Source organism: Drosophila melanogaster, chromosome 3L, assembly GCF_000001215.4.
Source record: "Drosophila melanogaster chromosome 3L".
NCBI lineage: Eukaryota > Metazoa > Arthropoda > Insecta > Diptera > Drosophilidae > Drosophila > Drosophila melanogaster.
In genome coordinates this window covers 9,681,265-9,703,953 of record NT_037436.4, presented here as the reverse complement: position 1 = coordinate 9,703,953, position 22,689 = coordinate 9,681,265, and the positions used below count along the sequence as shown (strand labels likewise).

The 22,689-nt window shown below is 42.0% G+C and overlaps 5 protein-coding genes and 2 non-coding genes across 18 annotated transcripts; 2 read left to right on the top strand and 5 right to left on the bottom strand.

Annotated features, from left to right (window-relative positions):
• Nucleotides 1-358: 358 nt before the first annotated feature.
• On the top strand, nucleotides 359-3,437 carry CG6761 (uncharacterized protein; the record flags this gene model as incomplete). Of its 2 annotated transcripts, none has more annotated exons than NM_140089.1 (5): nucleotides 359-1,272; nucleotides 1,324-2,263; nucleotides 2,324-2,561; nucleotides 2,615-2,840; nucleotides 2,902-3,437. In NM_140089.1, 5 exons carry the CDS (start codon nucleotides 359-361, stop codon nucleotides 3,251-3,253), a joined length of 2,670 nt encoding a protein of 889 aa, NP_648346.1. In that variant the 3' UTR covers nucleotides 3,254-3,437. The 2 variants fall into 2 exon arrangements, with proteins under 2 accessions (NP_648346.1, NP_001261645.1); NM_001274716.1 differs by having other exon boundaries at nucleotides 484-1,272.
• A 35-nt stretch (nucleotides 3,438-3,472) lies between these two features.
• On the bottom strand, nucleotides 3,473-5,618 carry Ubc4 (Ubiquitin conjugating enzyme 4). 3 transcript variants are annotated; one of them, NM_001300085.1, is made up of 3 exons: nucleotides 5,199-5,618; nucleotides 4,836-4,988; nucleotides 3,473-4,608 (listed from the first exon to the last, which is right to left on the bottom strand). In NM_001300085.1, exons 1-3 carry the CDS (start codon nucleotides 5,259-5,261, stop codon nucleotides 4,225-4,227), a joined length of 600 nt encoding a protein of 199 aa, NP_001287014.1. In that variant the 5' UTR covers nucleotides 5,262-5,618; the 3' UTR covers nucleotides 3,473-4,224. The 3 variants fall into 3 exon arrangements, with proteins under 3 accessions (NP_001287014.1, NP_001287013.1, NP_524010.2); NM_001300084.1 differs by having other exon boundaries at nucleotides 3,709-4,608; NM_079286.3 differs by having other exon boundaries at nucleotides 4,075-4,608.
• A 1,635-nt stretch (nucleotides 5,619-7,253) lies between these two features.
• Nucleotides 7,254-20,375, top strand: Prps (Phosphoribosyl pyrophosphate synthetase). Of its 9 annotated transcripts, none has more exons than NM_001274715.1 (8): nucleotides 7,254-7,415; nucleotides 9,496-9,721; nucleotides 14,506-14,689; nucleotides 15,355-15,423; nucleotides 17,491-17,589; nucleotides 18,909-19,033; nucleotides 19,099-19,432; nucleotides 19,496-20,375. In NM_001274715.1, exons 2-8 carry the CDS (start codon nucleotides 9,504-9,506, stop codon nucleotides 19,586-19,588), a joined length of 1,122 nt encoding a protein of 373 aa, NP_001261644.1. In that variant the 5' UTR covers nucleotides 7,254-7,415; nucleotides 9,496-9,503; the 3' UTR covers nucleotides 19,589-20,375.
• On the bottom strand, nucleotides 8,304-8,911 carry asRNA:CR45121 (antisense RNA:CR45121). The gene is made up of 2 exons (NR_124838.1): nucleotides 8,682-8,911; nucleotides 8,304-8,628 (listed from the first exon to the last, which is right to left on the bottom strand).
• Nucleotides 9,249-10,133, bottom strand: asRNA:CR45804 (antisense RNA:CR45804). Its single transcript, NR_133199.1, has one exon.
• Nucleotides 17,704-18,783, bottom strand: CG16719 (uncharacterized protein). The gene has a single exon (NM_140087.2). It carries the CDS (start codon nucleotides 18,697-18,699, stop codon nucleotides 17,884-17,886), a length of 816 nt encoding a protein of 271 aa, NP_648344.1. The 5' UTR covers nucleotides 18,700-18,783; the 3' UTR covers nucleotides 17,704-17,883.
• Nucleotides 20,376-20,583: 208 nt separating the features above from the next.
• Nucleotides 20,584-22,686, bottom strand: alphaTub67C (alpha-Tubulin at 67C). Its single transcript, NM_079285.4, has 2 exons — nucleotides 22,538-22,686; nucleotides 20,584-22,051 (listed from the first exon to the last, which is right to left on the bottom strand). Exons 1-2 carry the CDS (start codon nucleotides 22,538-22,540, stop codon nucleotides 20,666-20,668), a joined length of 1,389 nt encoding a protein of 462 aa, NP_524009.2. The 5' UTR covers nucleotides 22,541-22,686; the 3' UTR covers nucleotides 20,584-20,665.
• Between the last annotated feature and the right edge of the window lie 3 nt (nucleotides 22,687-22,689).

The following is a 22,689-nucleotide window of genomic DNA, read 5'->3' as shown; positions in this document are numbered from 1 at the left end:
AAATAACCAAGTTTGTTAATTTTTTAAAAAGTAAAAAAAAATTTAAGTTACAAGACCTTAAATTGATTTTATAATATATATAGTTTGTTGTTTTATTCTTTATTATATCCCAAATTCCACTTATAATGTTGCATTTCTTTAAAATGAAATATGTCTCGAATAAGTAATATTTAGGAAAAATAATCAATTTATTAAATGTGCAGGTAATCTTAAATTCCTGGACAGCTTGAAAAATCAATTGGGGTCACCAGTTGCATTGTTTTTTCCGCTTTTCATTTTAGTAACTTCCTTGTTACTACGAGCAACGAAACAATCAATCAATAATGGCCAATATCCTTTGATTTTTGCATTGGCCAGGATGCAGAAATCCGGCTCCGACGAGGGAGCCTCGGCTGCTGGACAGCCGGAGGAGACACCAGCGGCTCCCTCCCAGAAATCCATTGATTCCGGCAATGGCGCCGAGTTTCAAATCACTTTGAACGAGTTTCTAGAGTTTCTAAAACTATCCTGTCATGTGAACGATATGATTACGAAAGCCGACATGGGAAAACCACACAATAGGGAGCCGATACCGCCGATGGAGGGCAGTGCGGTGTCAACCAAGAGAGCTACCAAGAAGGACGAGTTCGACTTTGCCGAACTGGCGGACAATCCACTGGTCAACGAGCTCCTGGGACTGCGACGACCCTCGAGGAGCTCCAACGAGAGTCGCTCTAGTTTGCTACAGGATGCGAAATCCAGTACATTGCGCTCGGGGCACAGCCACCACGGCCGCTCTTCCCGTCCAGAGTCGACCTATCGGGGATTGCATCCCAAGCTTGGCGAGCAACTGGATGCGGCCATTAATGAGGGAGTTCTGGACTCTGTTCTGTCCTTTATATGCCCGGTCCCAATGCCCACACAACTCCAGAATGGCAAAACTAAGCCCAAGCAGCTGCAGCCTCCGAAAGAGCTTCTCACCCAGACATCGGCCACTACCACTCCCTATACGAATCCCATTCCAGCGGCAGCTCCTCTCACCTCGGGAGCATCGAAATCCATGATGGAGATAGGCCACTCACATGGGCCTCTGCCGGCAGCCACTCCCTCGGCTCCTTGCCTGCAGCAGGCTCATCCCGGAGGAGATGCTCTACATTCGGATCAGATCACCAACAGCATGGTGCGGGCTATGATTAAGGAGCCGATTCCGAAGCCTGGTGCAATGAACGCCGGCAGACGCAAATCTCTGCTGCTGGTCAAGGATAGCAAACATGCCAGGCAGGAGCGAAAGGAGTAAGTACCATGTATTTACAGGATATATATGTAACTCAAATTGTTTAACAGGCCGGAAGTGGTGATCCACGTCTGCGACGAGGTGAAGAACACCTCGAAGGACTTCACCTGCCCGCAGCATTTGCTGGTGACCAAAATGGGTTACTTTGCGGACGTGACTGCCGGTCAGAGATTGGAGGAGATGGACATATCGGTGCACTGCGACATCCTTATCTTCGATTGGCTGATGAAGTGGATCAAGCACAGTGCCCAAAGCCAGGATCTTCCGGTTCCCACTCAGAGCACCGGTCCCCAGTTGGATGGCAACAATGTGGTGCCCATTCTGGTGTCGGCCAGCTTTCTGCAGATGGAACCTCTACTCCTTGAGTGTTTGGCCTTTTGTCATGCCCATCTCAGCGAAGTTGTACGAACATCCACGAATCTGTCCTGTCTGAATGATGCATTGGTCAGCCGACTGGCGGCCATGTTCACGAATCTCGAGCTGGAAATGGTCAGGGATAAAAAGGAGCGAGTGACACCACGTCTGTGGACCAAATTGATTCAGTCCCTCTGCGAACCGGATCCGGAAGCGCTAAGGGGACACTTCTACAGCATGTCCGGTCTGTTCCGTTGCTCCAGGTGCTTCAATTGCGTGACCAACACTATGAAATCCTATGTGAGCTGTGTGCCCAGCAACATTCGACTGAATCGCTGGGGCCAATTGATGAGCCACCACGTGCGGGACACGAACTGGGATCTTAATGTCTACATCGTTCAGCTCTTCAAGGAGCTCAAGTCTTGGCGCAAGGTGTACTGGAAGTTATGGGGTCACTGCCATTACCTGTACTGCTGCTCGTGCGAGGCTCATTTTCCGGTCTATCAGATGCACTGGTGTCGCTTCCATCCGGAGGCACCCAACTTCCTCGGTCCCGTGGGCAATGCTGGACCCGCCGGCCGCTTCTCCTGCTGCGGTCAGCAGGCATTCCGCTACGAAACGCTGCCGGGACCAAATGTATGTATATATATTTCCAGAAACTAATACTACTGCATTGAATATTCGTTACTTTTTTAGGGCTGCCAATTTCGCGAGCACAGTGTCCTGGTGGAGACGGATAGGGAGCGTGCCATCCTGGCCATTGCTCAGTTGGTGGGCGAGAACTACGCCTTGTGCGAGCAGCCACCATTGAGGATTCAGGAATTGGCCGCCGCCGGCGAGATCAGTCCCAGTTGGCAGGGTATCTCCCTAACGCCACAAAGATGTCGCCAGGGACTTTTGCCCCAACTCTGCATGGACAGTGTGCTCAAGAGAGGTGGGTATGTGTGCTTGAAGGTAATGTGCTCCGTACTCAACCCTGCTCCATAGTGACCAACCATCGTGTGAGCCGTCGGATGCGAGGATCTCGCTATCAAATGGACACCAGCACCGATTCGGAGACGACGTCCACCAGCGAGGATGATGCTCGATGCCTGCGGCCACGCATGCGTAACGTTCACGATGACGACGAGGACTACAGTACGAGTAGCGATGGCTGCGAGTCGGAGCATCGTCCTCCACCAAGGAAAACTAGAGGCAAAAAATCACGAAAGCGGTAAGGATTTTGAAATATTGAATGTATATGAAATAATAATTACCTGGAACTGTTTGGCCAGTCCCACCGATGTGTCGGGTCGTTTTTGGTCCGGCGAGTTGTCAGCGCGCAGCAACCAGGATCATCAGCGCGACTTCGAGGAGAAGATCATGAAACAGGTCGCCAATTATGTGACCAAAAAGACCGGAACGGATCAGTGTCTGGTGCAGAATGCCCAACCGCTTGGTGGCTCCTACGTGCGACTCGAGTCCGAATGGAAGGAGATGCTCAAGCAACGTCACAGCCATCACACGATCCAGGGAACCAATGCCACTGGCACATCCGTGGCTCAAAGCAACAGCAGCTGCCTGGGATCCGCACTTGCAACTGGTGGCTCCTCCGTGTCCGTCATGTCCAAGCAAAAGCACAAGTAGAAATTCGTATTATATGTGTGAAGTCATTAACTTATTGGATTCGCCAGCAAGCATCGTAGACCAAATATTTAGTGACAGATTATTAGTCAAATATTTAGTGCAAACCATAAATATTCACATTGAAATGTAGAAAAATTAAATGAATATGTAGAAGAATATATATATAAATGATTATATCTGGATGATATCGATGGGTTCTATTTTACTTTCACGTTTTGTGCAATTATTTGGTTTGTAAATCACCAAGAATTTGGATTTTATTTCAATTTTGGCATTAGACAGAGCCTTAAAAAATGGATTAAACAAGAATTATAGTAATATACATTACATATCTCAATCAATCTAGGGTAAATTACATTTTCCATTCTTCAGTCTAGGCATGATTTACAAAAATCTATTTTAAGTTTGCAGCCTCTTCTTCACAAACCGAAATCATAACTTCTCATTAGACATTTATTAATATTTTTATTTATTTATTTATTAACTTAACGCAATTTACAAAGACTTCGATTTGTTATACACTCCTCGCCTTCACATTTATTTTGTTTTGTAAATCATTTTTGTTTGTGTTTTAGTTTAAGCTTGAAATGGAAAACAACAGTACTGTTTAAGAAAGAGCCTGCAAGTAAATGCGACTGCACGTAAATTAATGAAACAGAACCTGGGTTCAATTACATAACACCACATGCTCAATGGGGCGCGGGCATGGCCTTTGGCTCAACCTTCTGGTGACCCACCCAGCGGCAAAGATGTGCACATTAATCATAATAAAATTATAGAACAGATCAGAGAATTATTATAACTACAGGGCAATGTAATTTCGTGGATAAGATTTACGAAAATATATTGGTGCGTGAGTGTACAAGAATTTAGCGTGATTGCCGTTCTGAAGGATTGATGCTGAAGTTGGCCGGTGTTCTTGGTGCTGCCACCGCCGCGAATGGTACTGATGCTAGTGCGGCTGGGACAAGCTAACTGAACAGGCCCTCGGTGGCCTTCTCCAAATTCCAATTCTCCTTGGAGAGCACGGCGCGCGCCTCATGCTCGTCGATGCCCATGTCCCTGAGACGTTGGATCTTTGAATCACAATCGGGAAAGGTGTGCGGTCCGCCCGCATACGCGTTGGTCCAGTGCTTGGCCGTAAGCAGGAACAGATCGTACTTGTCCTTAAACTGATAGGCCACCACTGCGTCCTGTGGATCGTCCGGCTCTGCGGCGGCCAGGAGCGCCTGCAGCGACAGCAGTACGGTGCGCAGTGTCATCGCTGCAGCCCAGTTGTCCTTTAAGATGTCCAAGCAAATCGCACCCGTAACCGACGATATATTCGGATGCCAGATGCGCGTTATGAAGCGTACCTGCGAAGAAGTTTGCAATTTATTTAGGTTTCAATTACAAGTTACAGGTTCTTATTGCGCCTTTCAGAATTCAAGTTAACATTGTGGATTCATAGAAGTGTCACTTTCTACGAAGTGAAGTCATAAGATACGATTTTTGAAAGATGAGGTGTACTCATGTAAGAGTTGTTTATTTCTAAGCTAGCATATTGTATAGGTGCACAAAGTCTGACATGGCTATTACGTACCTTTGGTGGATTGAAGGGATATGTCTCGGGCACCTTGATCTCCAGGACGAACTTGCCGCCCTCGTAGGGCGTGTCAGGCGGACCGGCGATCTCGCCGCGCAGCTCCGTCCAACTGTCATTGACCAGTTCGATTTTGATGGAACACTGGACGATCTGTTCAGGGATTACAAGCCAAATTAACAAATCAGTGGGGCCAATGTTTACATTTCACAAAGAAAACGGAGCCCATAAGCGCGCCAAAAACGCCACCAACGTTCGCGGACACCCTCCCCCGCCCCCTGCACCACGACCAGGGGCGGTGGTGCAGCTGGCATTGCCGAGGTGCCGTTTGAGTGTCCTTCGGCCTTGGAGCTCGGGACTCACCTCCTCGCTGCGCATCACCTCCTTGAACTCCCGCTTGATCCGCGACACTGCCATGTTCGCCATGATGTTTCCTCCGTTTCTCGGACTCTCCTTTCTGCTCTCTCCCTGTTCCCTGTTCACCGTTCTCCTTTCTCCGCCGCTCCTCTTCACCACGCTCTTCTTGCTGTGTTCTGTTCTGCCTCTGTTTTTATTGTTGCCCCCCCGTGCAATTTTGGATTTTGTGAGTGTTGTGCGTTGCGTAAATTACGCCTGGCTGTTGGCCTACAAGGTTGCTCCTTTCGATCGCTTTTCGAATTGTCGAAGCAACGAGCTCGACCAGCGCACGGAAAATAAAAAACTTATTATTCCAATTTCAACACGAATCTGACTTTTTACAGCGCTCAGCACGTCTATTTTGCCAGCGCTATTTCTTTTTTGTTTTTCCGTAGTGTGACCGCCGCGGTGCATTCGGATAATTCTGAAAGCTCGCCTATCGATTGACGTATCGATAGGGCTTCGGGGAAAGAGCGCGAAAATTGCTAACGAAGTTCGAATGTTCAAATGTTTAGCATATGAATAAATAACTATTACATAGGGACGTAATGAATTGGTGCTACTTGCTGCGAGCCATATATTGCCTAGATACGCCCTTAATACTACCCAGGTACACCCACTTCACTCAACTCATAACTATTTAATCATATTAAAACCTATTAAACATTTTAAGGAGGAGTCTTCTTCTTAACATTGGTCCTCCAATTATGTCCACTGGATGACATGATGACTTTGTTTCCCTGAAGGCGACATATCAGAATCTGGGAATCTTAACCGACACATTTTCCTAACTCGTTTCGATAATACAAATGAAAAGAAACAAAAGCAAAATCTACATAAAAATAACCATATTTACAAACTACTTTCCTAATAAATTCAGCTAAGCCCCATACACGAAGTACTCATTCTTACCTCTTTGTTGATAAAATCTATTTACGTTACAATGATTGGCTGAATCAATTCCAAAGTTGGTTTTTGTACCATTGGATAAAAAAGCCGCAGCTTTTCCTTGGCACACGTCAAAGGTTATTTTCCATTGCGTCTCTGATCTTGAATACTGAATACATGGCCTTATTATATAATCGAAGTTCTTTTGACCTCAGTAATATGGTTCCATTACGCTCGCCCGCCTTGTCTGCGGTCGGAAATTTGAAACTTGTTTTGCGCCCCATAAACAAAAACAAGAAGTTTAATCTTCTAAGGCGTAGGTCTCTCTTGGCAACAGTCCAAAAATAATAGACAGCCATTAATTATGCGCCATACGATCCTGTGTTTATAATGGTTATACTTGGAAAAGGGGTACACGAAGTGTTACTTTATTCACATTGCAATTTTAAATCAATATGAGAGAACTTTACCTAAAAAATTTTTAAGTGATAAACAATTAAGTGGATTACATTTTCAGCAAACTCTTATTAATAAGTTGAATGTTAACAAAATAAAAATATGATCAAAAAAATTAGAGGGCATATTTCATACCTGAAAAATCATTAAAGTCGACATTCTCTTTTACTGCTCAAATTCACGTTTCGCACAGCTCAATGGCGATCGAGAAAAAAACGTGTCAGCAAAAGCGTGTGGGGAAGTTTTGAGAGCCAACGCAACAACAGTTTTCGGATAAGAAATATACCCAATAGACATTCGGAGACTAATTAAAACGGAAGAGCTTCTTGCTTCTCCAACTCTTTGGACACACGTGTTTGTGCTCCCCTTTTGTGGCGCTCTTTCGCCACAAAACAAAACGAGTGACCGACACAAACAAATATGCCGGTTCTCTTTTACTCTCCCCGATATTCCCTTTCGAAGCATATGTATTATGACTGTGTGAAGAGGGATGCGTTTCCTACCCCATAAAATAACCAGATAACCAAAAGATACATTTATTGTCTTGTAACGTAAGGGTATCCATGCTTCAGCTTGATTAAATCAACTCTCCTCTGCGTTATCTCTTGCTCTCTCGCACCAAACAACTCCATAAACAGAAACTCAACTTCCCTCGCTTAAATTCAATTCAAAAGCGTTCTGATTCATTCAGCTTTTGCATTTTCTGAGCAGCGGCTGCATCCAAGTGAAATCACAAAGTACAAGTTTTTTTCGACCAACTTGTACAAACCGCATCGTTCAGTGATTAATAGTTTGTAGTTTAAAAGTAATTGCGACACTTTGCTACCTCACATGTTTCAAGTAAGTCCAGTATGGTGTACTACTCGATTTTGAAGTGTGCGTGCCTTTGTTTTCGCCTCGACTCAAAACATGCGTCGCATTCGGCACGTGGTTTTTGCCCCACCAACCCGCTATCCACGGCTCCATTATTCCTGTACTTGCAATGCCATTTGCGTCAGTTTTTAGGGATAAAACACGGAGAAGAGTACGTCAGCATTTGGCATTAGTTCATTTATATTTAGCCATGGGCACGAAAATAACAATTTAACAAATCGCAGTGTTTTTCTGCCGCGTTCGTTTGTTCAGCATCCCAGGTACAGTTGCACAAACAACAAGAAAACATCTCGGGGGCAACAAAAGCAAAGACGAGCCCCCGTGAAATGAAAAAGCAAGAACTGTACCTCGGATTTGAGATCTAGAAAACAAAACATTTCTGCTGGTATGTACAAAGTACATAGCAGAGATATTTGCAGAGCAACAATTATCCAGAACCAATTGAAAGCGGCATACAGCACAGATACACAGACAAAAAATAAATTTCTAAGTATGTGCACAAAAAGAGCCGCATGCATATAGGTTTTAAAAGTGGGAAACGCAGCATTAAATGTTTATTATTGTCTCAGATATTTAGGGTTTTTTTATGTTATTATGAATAGGAAAATATATTGACAGTCTTATGGGGCCTTGGAAATTTATTACCCATTGAAATATATATGAAACAATTTTATTGCATATCTGTGTGTTATTAAGAAATTACTGAGTTGTGCAGATGTAATGAAACTAAGCCGCAATTTTGTCTTACTTTAGAAATGAGGTCTGTGATTATTTTATAAAAAAAATTAATACTTATTATTGAAATTTTCGCTCTGTGTGACGTTTTACATATCTAAAATTGCAACATGACGTATTAAAAATTCTATGGAAATTACCTATCGAAAACAGCTGATTCCGAAAAAGAGAGGAAAAGTGCGTCCCGAAAGCTTTTCCTTGTGGCATCAACTTAACTGCGCATCATCCCATCCTTGGCGCTCTCTTGCGCTCTCTCGTAAAATATGGGTGTGTGTGTGTGTGGGCAGCCGGTGCGTATGTGTAATAGAAGCATACGCCATGTTGTACGGCGCTCAGTTCCATTCGCTCGCTCAATTTCGCCAGATGCGGCGCTCTGCGGCTGCTAATCCCAATCTCCCATTGTCGCTGAAACAGTGCACTTTTCACCTTACCTGGCGCAGAACAGCTGAGTGCGTCTTGTTATTAAACGGGTTGTTCAATCAAATAGTCGGCGCTTACCTGTCGCAGAACCTTCATCTCGGGATTTGTTTTGTGAATAATGCCCGATAAGAAATGCACGGAGAACGAGCAGAATGGTGCGTAGATTATATCCTAGAATTCACATTCCTTTCATTTCTGTCCGCGTGTGTGTGTGTGGTGCTAGGTTTTCATGGCCAACTGAGGGACATCCGTGGAACAGCTGTTTACCTCAGCCTTAAAAGCTTTTTTTTTGGCGCGCGCCTGTTGGCATGCCAGCATATTTTATATGTTAAAAGAAAACTCATAGATTTTACGGGTGTGACAACAAGCTGTTTATCTATCGAATATAATCAGTGTCAATTTGCAATTTATATTTATTCTTTTTCATGTTCATATGTAAATTTAATAGCAAACCGAGCCAAAATATTATAAATATAAAATTATTTGCAATGAAATAGGTAAATCCTTGCTTTTTGAAAGGCTAATATTGTAATAGTGCAATCCCATTAACTTGTTTAGATTTATACTGAGAAACACACTAGGAAATTCGAATTGATTAATGAAAATATTTAAAATTATAAAAACCTATCGCACCGCTTTAGTAGTCCGGAATCGAAATCGATAGCTTTCCAGTTCCCTGGAGAACGCGTAGAAAAATCACATGGTCTGGATGGGAATGGGGGATAATTGGGGTGGCTTTACAGAAAGAGCGAGCGAAAGAGAGCGCAGTGCGCAGCAAAAAGCTTCGTTGCTCTCTTTTACGCTCTTGCTTTCTCACCGATAAGGCGACGACGTCGACGTCGCTGCCCGCGTTTTGGCGAAAAAAATTTATAATAAAAACTTCTACTCATAGATTGTGTGATGCCAGTTCGCTCTGCTAATCCGATACGCGCTAGAAGTTTGATCCGAGACAATTTGGAGAAACAGGCTGGTTGTCTAAATTTAATCCACTCCAGAATGCCGAACATCAAAGTGTTTTCGGGCACCTCGCATCCGGATTTGGCCCAGCGGATAGTCGATCGCCTGGGAATCGATCTCGGCAAGGTGGTTACGAAGAAGTTCAGCAACTTGGAGACCTGGTGAGTAGTCCTGCAGGAGAATTTCCTTCGCAAATTGCGTGTGTGACCACCAACAAGTGTTTAACGACAACGGACAAATGTGTTTTTAAAGTGCGCTAATTGAGTTTGACGAAAAAGTGTTTGGTCTGCAAACACATGTGCTCAAAAGGTCCTTGACATTCGCTGAAGGTTGCTGGCGTTTCGCTGCCACAATCAACAATGGGAATCTATGGGAATTTGTGATTACCTAAAACTGAATGATTTTTCCTGAATTTTTGTGGCCTGCCTTTGGCTTGATTTCTTTTTATTTTTATTGATTTAACAAGTGGACTGTACACCGTCTTTGTCGCTATAGCCGTGCGTCTGTGTGTTTGTGTGTGTTTAGTGGCGTTGTGCTGGTATGAGTGAGAGTAACACACACACCAACATACACGTGAAGCTTGGCCAATGTCGCGTGCAATTTTCACAAAATTTAAATTAAATTTTTTTAAATCTTCCTAGACAAGAAATGCAAAGAAACCGAAAATGATTTTTATTATATATTTTTAATTAAATTAGCAGCTGTGTGTGCGTGTGTGTGTATGTCTAAACTTGCGGCTTGCACGCTTTTTGCTTCCCTCTCTCTCGCACGCACTCACACAGGCGCAAAACCAGCCAGTCAGCTGCTGATGCAACAACAACAATAAATAACAAATAAAGGCGCCCATAGTTTTTACCCCACCCACTAGCAAGCACCCTTTTCAGTTTATTTGGTGTCAACTTTCCATCGGTTTTTTCCAATTTTAATAAAATTAAACAAAAGCCCCATAAGCAAACAATTAGAGGAGGTGAAAAGGTGAAAGAAACAAACGAGGCAAACGGAAGAAAACCGAAACGAAAATAGAGGTTATAATACGCGCTAAGCTTTCTGACATGATACGCGCTCCGTCGGTGTGCGTGTGTTTTTGTTATGCTCGCACTCACTCGCACGCACACCAAGGTACGCGGCAGCGGAAAGAACTAAAGGCGGAGCAGAGTCGAGGCTAGGATGCCCTGTTCCAGGTGTTATGCTGTACAAGGTAATAGGAGTCGTGTCAACTTACAATTGTTTACAGTCTGATTTCTTATAGCTTGATATTTTATGATCCTAAGAACCAATTGAAGAAAGTACGACGTTCGACGAATAAATCGTAATAAATATTTTGTGAAAAAAGTTTCTTGGTTATAGAGTTAGACATAGTCTTATCTCTAAAAATGCATTATTTTCCAGGTTCCAGTTTTTAACTTTCTAATAATTCTTTACCATTACCGAAAGTTGAGACCCAATTTGGCTTACTCGCTTTTATAGTCGACATACCCGACTAAAGGAGGGTACCAAATGCCTGCGAGTAGAGAACCACAACATGACTCTGTCACGTTTTTCATTTGCTGACTGAACGGAGAGTAAGAGAACGCTCTCTTAGGGTGAGAGCGAAAGGGGAGCTTGAGCGCCACACAAGAGTCGGCATACGTTGCAACGTCGACTGCGGCAGCGACGCCCCCGCATGGTGGGCATTTGGACTCTCTTTGGAGCCCATTCTCCCGCTCTCTCTCTCTTGCTCTCAGACTAAGTGTCAGACCCCCACGTGTGCATAGTGGTTGTTGCTCCACTGTTGTTGTTGCTACAATATTTCTGTTTGCACTTGTCGGCTTTGTTTTTGTTGTTTATCCCATTCTATCACTCTCTGGCATTCTCTAGAAGCAGCGGTCAGAAAATCATGTTGACCGTTAAATGCGCTCTTTTTGCTCCAATTTACACTAGGTGTTGTTGTTATTGTTGCGGCTGGTGTAACGGTTGAACTTTTGCTTTTATATTTTTCATACTTTGTCTTGATTACTTTTGTTGATAATAGCGAACGCACGGCGTTGATGATAATGATTCTGTTGTTGTATTTCTACTCGCTATTGTTGTTGTGTTTGGTGGGGCGACAGGGCTAGAGATCAAGTTTTTAGTCTAGATTATGCTCAATTGAAGGGCGCCAAGATGACATCGCGAAATTTTAAACGAATGAGAGGTAATATTAAGACTGACACCAATTTCTTTTTGCCTAATTCGCTGATAATGGAAGATATGAGCATAACAAGAGAAGAGAGAAATAGAGAAAAATACCATTTAAGAACTATAAAAACTGGCGATACCCCTTTGTTTGGGTCACACGTGATTGTTCTTTATTTTTAACTTATCACTTCGCAAGCTTAATAAGAGTTTTTTTATTTATTAGTAATGCTGTATAATAATTTTATTGCAACCCTCAAACAATTAAGTAATCAATACAGAGGTCATAAAATGTACAAGTATCTAATGTTTTTTATGGCCGCCAACTAAGAAAACCCCCAAACGACCTTCGCCACAGGCCAAGAACAATTTCAGTGGCAGTTCATAATAATTTTTCAATAACCCCAAAGTGAGGCTCTAATTTCCAATTTCGAAGGTTTTGCCACACGCAATTCTAAACTGTTCTATACACCACCCCCTCCCTTGAACCCAACCAACCACCCACTGAAAATGTCAATTACTAAGCGTTTTTTTTTTGTTTTCCATTTTCGACTCTAAAGTTTGATCGATAAGGAATTTGCGTGCTTGTCTTGTGAGGTCGTTGTCGTATCAGCGAGCTTTTGAAAGGAAGGGGCCCGAGTTAATAGTGATAAGGAGCGTATAAATCAAGTGGAACCAACAGAAACTAAGCGAAAGCGATTTAGATTCCGCCCAGACTGAGATAAGCTTAGTGGGAGACAATTGGCAACAGTTTTTTGTACCTACAGTACGGCTTCTATATATAGCACGATATATTTCCTTAATAGTAAACTAAACTACCTTTTTAGAATACATGATCTTTGAAACAAAGTAATTAATCTAGATAGGTCCAGGTTTTCAATTTTATAACATGGCTTTAAATTTGATTATGTTTAATCTACGAAATCCGTACGATAAGCGAATAATAAAAGCGAAAAAGAATGTTCTAATCAAACATTTAGGAAAATAAACAAAATCCAAAAAAGTGTGAAACTGGTGATTTCAATTAGAGAAGTACGACTGTTTTTCGTTTTCATGCTTTATTTATTTTTTTTTTTTGTATTTTTCGTTTTACATTTCGACTCACATGAGTCTGTCGTCTGACTTGCGGACGAGGAAAGAGATAAAAATACGTAAAAAACAAAGGAAAACGAAATGAATTCTGGCTGAAATTCTATTTGACGGTCGGCCAAAGAAACAGCTGCTGGCTGAACTGTTGCTAGTAGTTGTTGGCAATGCGGCGGTTTTTCTGGCCCATTGCCAACTGTCTTGCCCAGCACACCTTTTTTCCACCATCCCCCACACACCCTCCCTTCGATTTTTCCCAAGATTTCCCGGCATGCTAACAATGTCACGGCGGCTAGCGGTGAAAGTGTTTTCCTACAGCCCCGGCAATCTATTCAAAAATGCATGATTTAATGCCAAAATGCATCCGGCCAAGGTTGATGAAACCGCTGCATTTAGCCGGTCCACATTGATCTTCTTGACCAGAGTCGAGATAAGGAATACATATGTATGTATAATAATACCAATCAATATTCCACAAAAAAAAAAAAAACCGGTCAATGGTATGTTTTATGATAAGCAAATGCAGAAATAGGTTATACTAGAGTATGCTACAAAAACGTGTCACGCGATTGACGACAGGCTCCATCAATTTGTTTATGACAAAAGATAAACCCGAATTATTGGACAAATTAATTACTCGGCCCCACTGGCACAGGTCGTTCAATCGATAGTCCGTTGTGGGCTGATGCTCCCGTACGCCATGTAATTGAATTAACCTTCGATGGTAAAACAAAAGCCAAAAGAACCATGAGAATGCAAAAAAAAAACAAAAAAAAAAAAAAAACAAAAAATGGGCGTACAAGCCGAGAATCAGTTGAAACCGTGTTTTATTGACTGCAATTGATTGTTTATTTAATTTAATTTTTTTCGTACTGGGAATAGAGTTTGTTTGTTTAGAGCTGGCAAAGTTCTCTGGCGACGTTTAAACGAAATTTAATATTACTTCGGTTATTGACGTATGTTTTCTATATAATATTTCCGCCTTTAAAACGCTGACTGAACTATCAAGGGTATCGAGAATCTATAGTCCAAGTTGCTAACTGAGCTTCGCAAACGCCAACCGAAACCGAAACAAAACAAAACAAAAACGAAGTGTAAACAAAATAATAAACGAAGCGGCGTCAGTGGCCATTGCAAATATTGCGCATACGCCATGTGGTCTGTGTGTGAGTGTGTGTGTGTGTGTGCGAGAGAGAGAATTAGAGAAGTTTTCGATTAGATTGCCTTGCCTTGCAGTTTCTTTACGGCTTCGTCAAAGGTCAACAATTGGGAGGAGATTATCAATAGTTTTTGGGGGAGGGTGTGTGCATACTGAAAAGGATACTTTTAGAACTAGTGAATTTGGGACGTGTTGAGAAGTGCGAGCTTGAGACAAGCAATGGAAATTTCCGCACACTGAAGGACTGACGTCTACTCTAGACAAACATATGTGCATACATATGCCATGAATGCTACAAGGTTGTTTGCAAAGGAATTATGGTTATTACCTAACGTTATTTGATTGAAATCTGATTGAACTTAAGCTCTGTACTTTAATGAAGCACACATCTATTTCCGTTCGATTGCAGTGATATTTTTAGATAATGCTTGCGCCAGTGTTTGTTTTCCGATCAATCTATCCGTTTTCTTGCTGACATTTTCCCACAGTGCACCACCAGCCCACATCCAGCCTATCAACTGACCCCCGCTCTCTGTTTTCTTGCAGTGTGGAAATTGGGGAATCGGTGCGCGGCGAGGATGTGTACATCGTGCAATCGGGATCCGGCGAGATCAACGATAACTTGATGGAGCTGCTGATCATGATCAATGCGTGCAAAATTGCCTCAGCCTCTCGTGTTACAGCTGTGATTCCTTGCTTTCCATATGCCCGCCAAGATAAAAAAGACAAGGTAGGTTTGCCTCAACACGATCCGGCCGCCCAAAAATTACACGGTATTATTCTGGGATAACCCTCTAATCGGATATCGCGAGCAAAGAAAAGCAACGTAAACGATTAATTAATTCTTGATTAATAATCTGACTATAACGTTCAACGCAAAGCCCACACACGGTTTCAATTGGGGAAAAGTGGAAACGAAAATGCGTAAACTTTTCCCCCGAATGTTTTTCCCAAAACTTTAGCTCGATTGTTGAGTGCTATACACATACATATATAACCGATCTATTTATCCTATATATATATACTTCTTTTTTTCTGTGTGTGACTGTGTGTTTCTAATGCATTTTGTTAAGCGATTTGAATTTCTTTTTCAAAAAACTGTTTGCAACGAAGCTAAGCTGCAGAAAACTTATGTAAAAATACATGCACGCAATTGGAAAATGTGGAAAATTTCAAAAAAATTTAAAAAGAAATCCTTACGTATTGTTTTGCTTTATTTTTCTGCCGTTTGATATTAAATACTATGTTTATTTTTTTATTATCATGCAATGCTCGCTCTCTCTTTCTCGCCAACCTGCAACTATTTCCCTCTACCGCGCGTGTGTGTGTGCCTTGGTGTATTTCTCTCTCTTTCTCCGTTTCTCTATCGATCTCTGTCTCTCTTTCCCCGTGAAGTTGGCAGGCAGTGAGGATAATGCGGAAAGCAAGAAACTAGCCAAGAAAAACTACGATTGGAAATTTAGGGTATTTACTATGTAACTTTTCAATAACTAAACGATAACTCATCCGATTCACACTTTATGTTCTTCTCTATATATACATATATATTCAAAACTAATGGGAAATTCTTTATTAATTTTCTTTCGATCCAAAAACGAAACACTTAAAACCTGGAAGGGAATATCAAAGCGGGCAATCTCTCATTCTCAGAAACTCATAACTCACGAAGGAAATTTATTTGTCGTCCGGCTTAACAAGTTTCACGTTTTTCTCGGAAACAGTCGCTTTTTGTCTAATTTGCATGTCCCTCCCACCCTTGTCCTTTATCCCTAAATTCCCATATATCCGCTAATAAACTAATAATAAAGAAATTCTTGGCTAACCCGCACAAAAAAAAAAAAAAATTCGGTAAAAATGCAATGATTTTATTGGAGATAAAACGAAAAAACAAATGAAAATTTTCCACATACTTACGTTGCCTTTGTTTGTTTTGTTTCGGCGGTTCTTCATTGCAACAACAAAATAAAAAATACTGAATATGAAATATAAAATTTACATTATTTAATCTATTTTTAATAACGAATGTCTAATAAATATTTTTGTTTGTGCTGTTGTTTCGACTGCCTGTTTGTTTGTCTCGATTGTTGTGATCTTGCACTTTTGTTCTTATTGTTCTTATCGGCCCTGACAACAGCCTCCTTTTGGGGGCTTAAAAAAAAAATAATGTTTTCCATTCCACTTGATTAAGTTTTTCCGTTGCTAGATAATAATCCACTGTGACGTCATTCGATCGGATCGGCAGTGGGGGGTAAATATATATACAGTATATAGACAATGAACCCCGCGGGTCAAACGCGCGAAATGCACAAATATTTTGTTCAATTTTGTAATCTGTAAACGAATGAGTTCCTTGACGTTCAAGATAATCAGTTGAAATGGAAGGAAAATATATATATTTATAGTATTATTTTGAAAATATGTACTTGAATTGGCATTGCAACCCTTGAATTTGAATTGAGAACAACCCCCCCCCCCCCCCAACAAACCAAAACAAAAACAGAAAACCCCTCCACTTGACTAACAAAATACGGATTACGACTTTGTTAACTTTAATATGCACACAAGGGATAAACAACCCGATCGCACCTTAATTTTAATTTTAAACTCTGAATTATTCTGAACTTTTTGTGTTTTCTTCTTTTTCTTTTTATACTCTTTGTCTCTCTCTCTCTCTTGCATCAAAAATGCACCCAAAAATGTAAAAAAAAAAACAAACTAAATTCCAATTCTGTTGAGCTTAGGAGTTTTCAGCCAAACAATATACTGTGAGTAGTTCGGTTAGTTTCTGTATCCCAGGCATTATTATTTTTAATCTTGCTGCGGAACTGAACTAAAAACCCAAAATAAAAAAGAAAATTTTGCTTTAGAATTATTATTGTCTTAAGCCTTTTGCTTTGTTGCGTTCATTAATGTTTTCCCCTTTGAGTTGATGAAACCAGACGACACGATCCAAACCTAAACTTCCATATAGTATATACCACCGATGTTTTGTTGCATGCCGATGTTTGTTGCTCCGAATATTAATTATACCAAAATCCAAAAATCCAAATCGAATGAGAAAAGCGAAAATGAAAAAAAATAATTTGAAAATGGTTCAATTTTCTTTGCACTTGTTTGCAGCATCTTAACAATCAATCTATCTGTGCATCTGTATCTCTAAATCGAAATCTATCATCTGGGTATATATATGTATATATCATCTATATCGATTGGATCTGAAAATCATTATTTCCCAGGTTCTGCTGCACCGAATCACATTTGTGTCCTTTGTGTTGTCGCAACTGAATTCTCTATTCTGTCCATGAATTATGTATCTTCTTCATATGCAATCTATTGGAACGTTAACCTCTCTTTGTTGATTTCTGTCTCTATACATATGTGTTGTTCGGTCCATGTTCGGTTTTGATTTCCATGATTTACTACTACTACTACCTCCTCATAAATGCCTAGCCTTAAGATATAAACTTGACTACTAGTTGCGCTAATGGAAACCTCTCCTTTGCATCTCTTTCTACGCTGGCCAATGCACAGAGTCGTGCGCCCATCTCGGCCAAATTGGTGGCCAACATGCTGTCCGTTGCTGGAGCGGATCACATCATCACCATGGATCTGCACGCCTCACAGATTCAGGTAAGTCAGCCCATCAACAACATTTGTATATTTATCTTTGATATTAGAGTGATTTCTTATCGTGCCGCGATTTGTATATCAGTCAATTAATTACGATAAAGAAAGTGTGATTTTCCTTTTGAACGACGTAACAATTTTTGTTTATTAAAGTGAGGCCAAAGAAATACTTATTTAAGGGTTTAAAATAAATTACAAAATATACAGTACAAATATATCCAATAACATCAGGTTTGAATCAAAAGAGGAGCTATAATCTCGCCGGATCCTCGGAGAACCGACAAATCCATCCGTTGGCTAAAAGGTGCCGAATTCATAGCAGGGTTCGGCGGCGTTGTCAGACCGGGATTGAAGCTCTGTGTCGTCATCGGTCCCGTTGAGGGTGTGTGGCATGGATAGAATGCTCACGGATAGTTTGGCCATTTGATGGAGTAGCACATCAATACGTTCATTCTTGAGGGCAATTGTGTTCTCCAGGTGATTGGCCCTCTCGGCAATGGAATTGATGTAGCGTGACTTCTCGGCACTCTCCCTAATAGCATTGGCATAGTGTTCGTACTCGACCACTTTCTTGGATACCTTCTTCATCTGTCCATTGACCACAACATTCACGTCCATGGTCAGCACCTGGGGTTGACTATCGATCGAGCAGGAGCGCTCAATCACTTGGGTGAGGGATCGGTTGAGAGTGCGTACCACAGAATTCTTGTTAGCCAACTTTTTAATCACCACGCTCTTTTGGGAGCTCGTTGGCGATACACTCAGACGGGGTCTTGGTCTGGGACTAGCGCACTTGGTCACCGCGATTAGTTCATGGAACAGTGATTCTATGGCTCCTGGCGCTGCTGACGCCAGCTGCTCCAGCTCCGAACGTGTCAAATTGATGCCCAATTTCTTCAGTACCTTCTGATTGAAGGTCTGCCAGCTCTGGAGTTTCAGGGCCACGCTGCTCTTGGGCGTATAGTTGTGCAGATCCACCAGACGAGGATGACTGCGCTTGACAATCTTTGCCACCGGCAAGACATCGGAGAATGAACGACGAGCTTTCAGATCCAGGATAATGCGCTGCTCCTTTAGCCACTGGTTCAGGTCATTCTGCTGTTCGTTCTCCATACTTAGCAAGGGGTGATTTGGGGTTTTCGGATTTTACCTGCTTTTTAATTTCTGTTGTAAATTTATTTTGGCAAGTCTAGCTTCCATATATGTTTCAGACAATAATGCTTGATAGACATACTCTCTGCCAATGACTGGCAGCTGTGTCAACTGGCAATGACTACTGGATGGCTAAATTAAAACTCATTCGATAAATTCTCCATTCGCAGGGCTTCTTTGATATACCAGTTGATAATCTCTATGCCGAGCCGGCGGTACTCAAGTGGATCAAGGAGAACATTCCCGAGTGGAAGAACTCGATCATTGTGTCGCCCGATGCTGGCGGTGCCAAGCGGTTAGTTGCAGTCTTTAATCCATATGCGTAATAGATTAATAATGCTATTAATATTTCACTTTAAGTGTCACCTCAATTGCCGATCGACTGAACGTGGAGTTCGCTCTGATACACAAGGAGCGCAAGAAGGCCAACGAAGTGGCCTCTATGGTACTGGTGGGTGATGTCAAGGACAAGATTGCCATTCTGGTCGATGACATGGCCGACACATGCGGCACCATTGTGCATGCCGCCGATCGCCTGGTGGAGGCGGGAGCCACCAAGGTGTATGCTATTCTGACGCATGGCATTTTCTCGGGTCCGGCGATCTCGCGGATCAATAATGCCTGTTTCGAGGCGGTAGTGGTGACCAATACCATACCGCAGGATGGACACATGCGGGACTGTCCCAAAATCCAGGTGGGTTATATCATATATATGCTTCTTTAGATGTGAATATAATTTTTATTTTTTTTTTCTCAGTGCATTGATGTCTCGATGATGTTCGCCGAGGCCGTCAGAAGGACACACAACGGCGAGAGTGTCTCGTATCTCTTCTCAAATGTTCCATACTAAACAACAAACAATCGGCAGAAAAACCAGCAAACGTTTGATAAAACAGCAACCAGAACACCGTTAGCAAGCCACAGCAAAATGAAAAGAGAAAAAAACCCACTTTAATAGCAATTTGTAATGCAATTTTCAACACAAACACAACAATTCGAAACCACATATTTTGCCATCATCATCGTTATATATTTTTTATGGATTAACTATTGTAATTAAAGTAAATGCAAACTCAGTAGATGGGAAATCGTCATTGTGTAATTATACTAAATAGGAGCATAAAAAATAACACTAAATACCGCAAAAAACAATACAAAAGTACACAAATGCAATGCCTTTCCTTTTGTATAGTAAGTTCTTTGTTTAAACAAACTTTTTGCCGTTTTCTGATTTTACAAGTTAACACGAACGATAAATTCCCAGTTGATTGGTGTAAACATTGGCCTGCTCTTAGAGAGAAATTTAGATTTGTAGATTAACACCGTAGAAGATATACACTCAAAACACACACACTCACACAAACACACCCACATGTACACCCACACACACAACAACAAAAAATTGTAATTTTACACTGTGCAACAACTTTTTGATGATTCTTTATTGTAAGCTCATAAAGAAAAAAAAAACGCAAAATACTTGCAAGTTCAAAACAAAATCTAGTAAAATTAAGTAAAACAAAAAAATACAATTGAAAAGAACATAGCAAATAGGCGTTAAAAAATAATAAACAACCAAACAAACAACAAAAATAAAACTAAAGAAAAAAATACAAAAAAAAATATTACAGAAAACTAATGCAAGAATGTGTTTTTACTGGATTTGTGGAAGGATTAGATATTGTCCTATAAAAAGGGAATATTTTCTTTTTCGTACTCGAATATAATTGTTATAGGATCTTTAGTTTACTTTTACTTTAAATGCTTAAACCAACTTTAATTAACTGAAATCCTGGTCTTATAAACCATATCCTCATCCCTTGTCCAAAGAAACTCATAATGATTCAAACTCTTGGTTAATTTATTTACACATAATTATTGGATATTGTAATGACTGAAGTCTGGCTGGGATTGTTGGGATGTGGGCTTAGAACTCATCGAAGTCCTCGTCGCCGCCCTCCTCGGCATTGTCCAGACCGACCTCCTCGAAGTCCCGTTCCAGTACGGCGATATTCTCGCGCGCCTCCGTGAACTCGCCCTCCTCCATGCCCTCGCCCACGTACCAATGGACGAAGGCCCGCTTCTTGAACATCAGATCGAACTTGTAGGAGAGATTGGAGAAGGCCACCGAGATGGCGGTGGTGTTGGACAGCATGCAGCAGGCCCTCGAGGTCTTGGCCAAATCTCCATCCGGCACAAAGGCTGGCTTCTCGTAGTTGATGCCAATTTTGAAACCAGTGGGACACCAGTCCACGAATTGAATGTGCCGCTTGGACTTGATGGCCGAGACAGCGGCATTTACATCCTTGGGCACCACATCACCCCTGTAAAGCATGCAACAGGCCATGAATTTGCCCGCACGAGGATCACACTTGACCATCATGTTGGAGGATTCGAAACAGGCATTGGTCAATGTGGTAATCGCATGCTGTTCATGGGCCGATCTCTCGGCGGACATCAGTGGGGCATAGGCAACCAGGGGAAAGTGGATTCTGGGGAAGGGTACCAGATTCGTCTGGAACTCATTCAGATCCACATTCATGGAGCCACTGAAACGCAGAGAAGCCGTTGTGGAGCTCACTATTTGGGCGATCAAACGATTCAGATTCCTATAGGCGGGCCTGTCCACACCCAAGCTATTGTTACATATATCGTAGATGGCCTCGTTGTCCACCATGAACACACAGTCCGAGTGGTCCATGGTGGAGTGGGTGGTGAGCAGCGCGTTATATGGCTCCACCACGGCGGTGGAGACCTTGGGCGATGGATAGACGGCAAAGTCCAGCTTGCACTTCTTGCTGTAATCGGTGGACAAGCGCTCCACCAACAGGGATGTGAATCCCGAACCAGTACCACCGCCCAGCGAGTGGAAGATGAGGAATCCCTGCAAGCTGTCACACTGCTCTGCGATCTTCTGCAGCCGTGAGGTCACCCTATCGATCACCTCCTTGCCAATGGAGTAACGACCTCGGGCATAGTTATTGGCCGCATCTTCCTTTCCAGAAATCAGTTGCTCCGGATGATAGAGCTCCCTCATGCAGCCATTCCGAACATCATCGATGACCGTCGGTTCCAGATCGACGAAAATCGAGCGTGGCACTTGTTTTCCATTGCCGGTCTCCGTGAAGAAGGTCCTAGCATCGTTGGCCGAGGTGTCGTGACCCACACTGGCACTGCTCCCGCTGGCCGTCAGCTCCTCCTTGGTCTTCAGGCTGCCGTCCAGGTTGATGCCGTGCTCCAGCAGGTACAGCTCCCAGCAGGCATTGCCGATCTGGATGCCGCACTGGCCAATCTGGATGGAGACTACTTCGCGCTGGCGGGTGAAACAATAAAAGTGGTGAGCTGGGCAAGAGAAGGCGCCATTGTTTAAGGTTAGGTTAGGTCCTCCCTTTGTAATTTACTTTACAAACACATTACTAACTAAAACTAATATTAAGAACAGTATTATATGACGAAAAGGTAATACTCTTTTATAATTGGGACATTTTATCAAACTCAAAAAAAAATACAAGTTTAAATATTCTTTAATAAACTTGATTGTCTGTTATAATACATACGAGGAATTCATTTTAAATAAACAATTCTAAGATCTTAATATTTTTCAAGGATTTGTGAGCAGTAACAGTTAACAGTTAAGTTTCAAAAAATTCGCAATTAGCTGTTCATTTTCAATGAACATTTATTCATGTTCACTTCCCACACCTTTTCATTTCACATCTTCTTACACATCTTTTCTGATTTTAAATTTCACTTCCCGCTTTCAGCAATTCTTAAACTAATTAGTTTTTCTTCTTCTCACCATTTTATTAGTTTTTTTTTGCTGGACTAAAATTGGGTGTATACAAATTAAAATCTAATGCGGGACCTTTTTTTTATAATTTTTTTGGTCGCCACGCGAAAAGTGCAGCCTCAGGTTAGTTGGTTCGCTGATTGGGGAGTCACTGGAAAAGC

Bases quoted from the DNA above. Each gene is read 5' to 3' on its own strand.
- Prps (NM_168360.2), top strand. From the start codon at position 8,722: ATGCCCGATAAGAAATGCACGGAGAACGAGCAGAATG. The intron at 15,424-17,490 runs GTATTTACTATG...GCCAATGCACAG, and splicing joins ACTACGATTGGAAATTTAGG to AGTCGTGCGCCCATCTCGGC. The intron at 17,590-18,908 runs GTAAGTCAGCCC...CTCCATTCGCAG, and splicing joins TGCACGCCTCACAGATTCAG to GGCTTCTTTGATATACCAGT.
- Ubc4 (NM_001300085.1), bottom strand. From the start codon at position 5,261: ATGGCGAACATGGCAGTGTCGCGGATCAAGCGGGAGTTCAAGGAGGTG. The intron at 4,989-5,198 runs GTGAGTCCCGAG...ATCCCTGAACAG, and splicing joins AGGTGATGCGCAGCGAGGAG to ATCGTCCAGTGTTCCATCAA. The intron at 4,609-4,835 runs GTACGTAATAGC...ACTTCTTCGCAG, and splicing joins ATCCCTTCAATCCACCAAAG to GTACGCTTCATAACGCGCAT.
- CG16719 (NM_140087.2), bottom strand. From the start codon at position 18,699: ATGGAGAACGAACAGCAGAATGACCTGAACCAGTGGCTAAAGGAGCAG.